The following is a 6,984-nucleotide window of genomic DNA, read 5'->3' as shown; positions in this document are numbered from 1 at the left end:
TTATCCGGTAAGAAGATAGGGTGAACTTTAATTAAGTCTGGGAGCTTAACTTTGTACGAGTTGCCTACTTTATTAAGAATCTTATACGGTTCTGCTATTTTATAGTTTAGCTTATAGCTAGGCCGTTCTATCTTCTAGTTCTTTATTATAACCTAGACTATATCGCCTATAGTAAAGTTAGGCTCACGCCTATACTTATTCGCCTACTATTCTATTAATTTCTAGGCCTTTTTTTGGTTTATATAGGCTACTTTCTAGGCTTCTTCTAAGCGCTTAGCGTACTGCTAGGCTTTCTTATAAGATAGTTTTTGTCACGGGACTCACACGCTCTCACGTCCCTGCGCGTTTTGACGTTCTTGACCCGTGCTTACGTTCGTCCCGAGACACCTACGCACGTTCCCCTACAACCCCTATTTATACCTAACCTGGCACATAAAGAATCTTCTTCTTTATCCAAATGTCTTTGTATTAACCACGCATAGTTACGCGTACGTAGCCTTCTTTAATTACTACCCTGTTTAGTACATTGTATTCCAGCTCGTGCCCACTTCCGTGACACTACATTTGGATCCCTTTTCTATACCTGGCGGGCCTGTGGGCTACTGGTCGCGGAGTATGCCTTTCTACGCCTAATACAAGGGTAGATACAGGAGCTGCTGGCTGCGGGTAGACTGGGACGCTGGGGTTCTGAACTGGTACGATAAGTCTCCGCGCCGATTTGCATACGGACCCGACGACAAGACACCGCGCCGATACGCCTGTGACCTTGATGGCTTGCACCCTACTGCTACCGACTACGAACAGGCACGTTACTGCCCCTCGGTTTGACCTGATGGCTCGCATCCTACTGCATGACGAACACGAACACGGAAGCTGGTATCTTACTACTGTCCTACCGACCTGCACGCACTGCCCTACGTACCGACAAGACCTCGCGCCGATACGCCTGCGAAACGACCCCGATAACCCGTCGTGCCGATACGCCTACGACCCTATCGCTTGCATCGTACTGCTACCCGAACACGACTAGGTAGAGCCTTGCTCCCTAGACCCCCGAACCCGTCGCTTGCATCGTACTGCTACCTACCCGAACCGANAAGCCTCGTGCCGATATGCCTACGAGACGACCCTATCGCTGGCACCGTACTGCTACTACATGAACTGATAAGCTCCGTGCCGATTCGCCAACGGAACCCGAACACGTCGCTAGCACCGTACTGCTACCTGAATCTGATAAGATCCCGTGCCGATATGCCTACGGAACCCGCGCTGGCACCGTACTGCCACCGACAAGAACCTGCCTATGATACGAATACTGCACCGCACTGATAAGAACCTGCTAAGAATATGCTTTACCACGACCACGAACACCATACTGACCGTACTATACTGCCGTTTAGGCCGATAAATACTGCCTAAAACGCCCATTTTGGACTAAAAATTGGGGTAATTTTTTAGGGGGACCTGGAGTATAGGAAGGGAAGGCCGTAGAGCTGCTAGAAGCGAGAAAGGGACTGTATGAGCTTCAGTAATGCGTCTCCAAGCGGCAAGGACAGGAGTGTAGCTGGCAACGGAAGCTGGGCTATGCTTTGGGCCTGACAAGTTAGTGGCCTAACGATTAAATATGGAAGGACCGAACTGGAGGAGCCTGTGCAACGGAGGACATAGAAGGGCGGAGAAGGCTAACGAATTTTTTTTTCCCGTATTGGGTTTTTTTCTGGTATATATGACACGATACGCCTTGCAGGAGCTCGGAAGTAAGGGGGGGGTACTATCACGGGACTCACACGCTCTCACGTCCCTGCGCGTTTTGACGTTCTTGACCCGTGCTTACGTTCGTCCCGAGACACCTACGCACGTTCCCCTATAACCCCTATTTATACCCGACCTGGCACACGAAGAATCTTCTTTATCTAAATGTCTTTGTATTAACCACGCATAGTTACGCGTACGTAGCCTTCTTCAATTACTACCCTGTTTAGTACATTGTATTCCAGCTCGTGCCCACTTCCATGACAGTTTTTCGCGTATAGTCTAGGGCCCTTTTAGTCTTTCCTAGTTAAAGCTTATATGGGGTAGGTAAACCATTTCTAGTTAAATAGGGGCAAATCCGGTAGAGTTATGGGGTAGAGTCGCTTAGGCGTAATCTATTAAGGGCAATAGTTTAGCCTAGTTATCCTAGAAGTAGTTAATAAAAGGCTAAAGTTTCTAGTCTAAGTATTAATTTATAATCTCCGTTTAACCGTCTATTTAGAGGTAATATGCCGTAGAAAGCTTTAGCTTAATGCCTAAGATCTAGGTAAACTTATTCTAAAAGGCTAATATAAACTACGGCCTATAATCGGATATAATAGTGTCTGGTAGTCTATAAATTTAGTAAACGTAGTAAATATATAGTTGGGCCGCCTCTTTAGCATTAATATTCTTATAACAGGGAATTAAGAATAGGCGCTTGCTAAAGCGGTTAACTAGAATTATAACTATATTATATCCGTTACGGTCTAGAGGTAGCTTATAAAAGTCTATAGAGATATATTACTAGGGGCGGTTAGGTATTAGGAGGGTTTTTAATAATCCTAGGGTCTTATCTTATAGAATTATAGACCTATAGCAGTTATTGCAGTTCCGTATATAGTGGTTAATATTTATAATTATTCCGGGCCAGTAATAGCGGTCGCTAATAATCCTACGGTTTTTATTTTTTTTAGGGTGGGCCGTAGAGACCTAGGTATATACTTTAGCAATAAGCTAAGTCTGTAAGTTCTGTTCCTCTACTACCACTAGCCGTTTATAGTGCTTAAGCGGTCCACTTTTAAGGGACTATAGGCTAGAAACATTCTTTACCTCTTTTTAGTACTCCTATAGAGAAGGGGCCGTATAGTTTACCTACAGTAGTTTATTAATAAGGTTTAGTTCTATAGAGTTAATAGAGTATATCTTAGCATTTAAAGAGTCTATATTTAGTTTTGCCCATATTTAGGGGTTAAGGTGCTCTAGTTATAGTAGCGCCTAGGTCTATAATAAGATCTTTACGGCTGTCTGGTTATTTATATCCTATTTACGCCTTATAAGAGCGTCCGCACAGTTAGTAGCGCTAGGCCTATATATAATTAGGAAGTTAAACTAAGATAGGGTATCTGCCTAGCGCGCCTATTAGGCCATAAGGGCCTTTATTATTATAAAATATTCTAAAGCCTTATAATTAGAAACTACCTAGATAGACTTAGGGGTGCCCTCTAGTTGGGCTCGCTAGTGCTAAAAGCTAGAGATAATAGCCAGCATTTCTTTATCGTAAATTGGGTAGTTTAGCTTAGTATCTACTATAGTCTTCAAATAGTAAGCTGTTACGGAACCCCACCGCAGGGGCCTCCATAGGAGAGCCCCGTGCTCTCGCGTACACCTCGCGTATAGCTTATGTCAGCTACGCGTAGGTATATTACCTCCTTACGCCCTTAACCCTTACGATCGATCGCGCAACGTCTTGTAGACTCCTTAAATATATACGCTCTATAGCTACTGCCCTCGTTCCGTAATATTACGTTACGCCTTTTTACTATTAACGTTTAACCTATAACTAATTCTACATCTCTATAATACTATAGGCGCTGCCAGAAGCAGCGTGTCTATAAATTACCTTACTTTATACTTCTAAGGAACCTATAATAGTAAGACAATATTCCTTACTAGCTACTATATTAAACCTAAAAAATAATCTAATACCTACACTTAACCTACAACGCCAATTAATCCCAAGAGAATTCGATTTATTAGCCCTAACCCTTAAGGAAATAGATACCAATAATATCTTATCTTTTATTAACTATATAACTACGGATAAGCAAATAGAAGGGCTATTACCCATTAAAATTAAAATATAAGACGCTGAGACGTTTGTAAAAATAGTAGTACGAGACCCTAATAAATACTACCGCCTTTTATAGAACTACTACCTAAAGCTTATATAAGCTAAGATGCGTACTACCTAAGATCGCGATATTATCTAAGACCTATAAGCTTGTAAGGCGCTCGCCGATAACATATATTAAGAAACTAAAGATAACCTCCGCGTATCTAAACGCGACGTCTAATAGTTAAAGAAGAATAAGATTGCACTAATTGCTATAGTTACTAAAAAAGAAGGTATAATTAAATACCTATAATCTTAGCTTAATAAGCATATTTGTAATAACGCTAGATACTTCTCTACTATATATAACGCCACCTAAGTCTCTACGCCCCCGGTAACTTTACCTACTTAATACTTAATAGAGGGTTAGCGCTAAGTAGCTTTACCTAATAGGAACCCCTACTAAAGTAGTAATAATAAAAGCCATAATAATTGGACCTAAACTGCTACCGTAGGATCTAATATATACTACCTTAATCCCCTAGTCTTTTAAGGAGACCGTAAGGAATACAGCCACTAGAAGATATAAATTTGTAAAAAACTAACTTAAAGCGCCTACCTTTTTCCTATAGAAGATATTAAGATTAGCTATATTATCGGGCGAATAAAGGGTATACTATTTAATAGACTCTTCGCCTAATAGAAGACTAGTAGTCCCTAGAAGTAGCAGTCTTATTAAAAAGTCCTTAATAATCTTAACCTAATATACCGTAACTATAACCTACTAGCTACTAACTAAGCTAAACTATATACCCTAAAGATAAGCCCTACCAAATTATTTAATAAGTTCTATGTTAAATTCTAAAATATATACCGGAGCCCTTGCCTAAGACAATACTAAAGACTAAAAGGATCTCCTTAAAAAAGTTACTTATTGCCTTAGTTATGTAGCCGCTAGCTATAACTATAATAATATTTATAAAATGGTAGCAGCCCTATAGAAGATTAAATAATAACTAAATTAGATTGCTACTACTAACCCTTACTTAAAGACCTCTCTATAGAAGCCCTTTGGGCCTACTAAACCTATATATACTAAGCTACCAACGCCTACTATCTTAAGTACTACTAGAGCCAATATTAACCTCTCTATACTAACCTTTCCGTAAAAACTCCTAGATAAAGAGCGCGAGCTATTTTAGAAATTAGGATGCTGCTATAAAATAATATAAAAGCCGTCCTATAATTAATTGTAAAGCTACTAACTAATTTATAGATACCTAAGTTGTGCGTACTTATAACCTATTTACCTTACCCCTTACTAAAGCCCGCGCCCTATAACTCGCTAATAGTAGTTATACTATATAGAAGATTACCTATATAATATAACTCTACTTAGATATAAACAGGCACTAGAAAGAGCTCTAGGCCTATATTATACTACTTACTAACTACCCTATTATCCTTAAAATAAGCTAGCTTAAATAATATAACCCCGCTATTAACTAGGAAAAGAAAAAAGTAACCTTTAACTCTAAATACTATAGAGAGACTTGCTTAGGATATAGCCTAGCCGCCTCTATTTACTTACTAGGATATTAACCTAAGAAACCCCTTATTACCCCACCTATAACTAACTGCTACTATATAAGTGCCGCGGCCTTCTACCGCATAGTACGTAGGAAAGGCTAGACCGTTGCTATAGCTTCCTAATTATAACTATATAAGCTTAATAAAGAATAGGACTATATCCTTTATAGTAATATAATAGACATAGTTAACCTTTTAGAAGACGACGCCCCCGTGGAACTCCACAGACTTTTACCTTTAGACTTTAAGAAGTTTATAAAACTTAAAAAAGGACTTACTAATAAAGAACTCCGTAAGCTCCTCCCTAAGAGGTACTATAACTTTATTAATATATGCTCACAAAAGGGCGTAGATATACTCCCCCCACATTAACCTAATAACTATGCCATTAATATTAAATAAGGAAAAACGCTACCTTATAAGAGACCCTACCTAATATTAAAAGACGAACTTTTAGTTATAAGAAAGTATATTAACGAGCACCTTAATAAAGGGTTTATTCGTCCTAGTATATTACTAGTAGCTACCTCTATCCTTCTTGCTAAGAAGCTAGGAGGTATTTAATTCTATATTAACTATAGAGGACTTAACGCTATTATAATTAAAAACTAATACCTAGTACTACTTATACGGGAGACCCTTAAGCGGCTTAGCTAGGCCAAAATCTATACTAAGCTTAATATTATTGCTACCTTTAACTATTTCTAAATACGGGAAGGTAATAAATGGAAAACCGCATTTATATTACGCTTCAGCCAATTTAAATATACCGTTATGCCCTTTAGCGTATATAACGGCCCAGCCACCTTTTAAAGCTATATTAATAACGCCTTATAGGACTACCTTAACGACTTCTGCTNNGCGTACCTNGANAATATACTTATTTATAGTAATAACCCTTCTAAGCATACTAAACACGTTTAAAAGGTCCTATAGCGCCTTAGGGACGCAGGACTTTATATTAATTTAAAGAAATGCGAATTTTTAGTTATAGAAGTAAAATACCTTAAACTAATTATTACTACTAAGGGTGTCTATATGGACCCTAAGAAGGTACGTATAATTACTAAATAGTAAGCCCCTAACTATATTAAGGACGTATAAGCCTTCCTTAGTTTTGCTAACTTCTATTAGAAATTTATATATAACTTCTTAGGCGTAGTAGCACTACTTATAGCAATAATATAAATAAAGGGCCTTTCTGCAAAAGGAAGAAAAACGCACCTACGCTTTACCTAGACGCCTAAATACGAGAAGGCGTTCTAAGACCTTAAAAATGCCTTTACTAAAGCACCTATCCTAGCCTACTTTATACTAGGACGATAACTCTATCTTAAAACTAACTCCTTAGACTACATTAACATAGGCGTTTTTTTCTAAATAAGTAATAACAGTTTCCTTTACCTAGTCGCATTATACTCGTCTAAGCTTATATTATAAAAGTATAACTACAAAATCTATAATAAAGAACTCCTTATAATTATATAAGCGTTTAAAGAATTCTAACTAGAACTTTCCTTAGTAGAGCCTAACTAGCTAACTAAAGT

The 6,984-nt window shown here is 38.7% G+C and overlaps 1 protein-coding gene across 1 annotated transcript; it reads left to right on the top strand.

The window, feature by feature from the left end:
• Positions 1-580: 580 nt before the first annotated feature.
• Positions 581-1,030, top strand: K441DRAFT_663740 (uncharacterized protein; the record flags this gene model as incomplete). The annotated part of the gene is made up of 1 exon (XM_067649246.1): positions 581-1,030. Exon 1 carries the CDS (start codon positions 833-835, stop codon positions 1,028-1,030), a length of 198 nt encoding a protein of 65 aa, XP_067501542.1. The 5' UTR covers positions 581-832.
• Positions 1,031-6,984: the final 5,954 nt, after the last annotated feature.

The sequence above is a fragment of the Cenococcum geophilum genome (genome assembly GCF_001692895.1).
Source record: "Cenococcum geophilum 1.58 unplaced genomic scaffold K441scaffold_34, whole genome shotgun sequence".
Classification (NCBI taxonomy): domain Eukaryota; kingdom Fungi; phylum Ascomycota; class Dothideomycetes; order Gloniales; family Gloniaceae; genus Cenococcum; species Cenococcum geophilum.
Note: the sequence above shows the minus strand (reverse complement) of the source record. Positions and strands in the feature narration are given on the sequence as shown.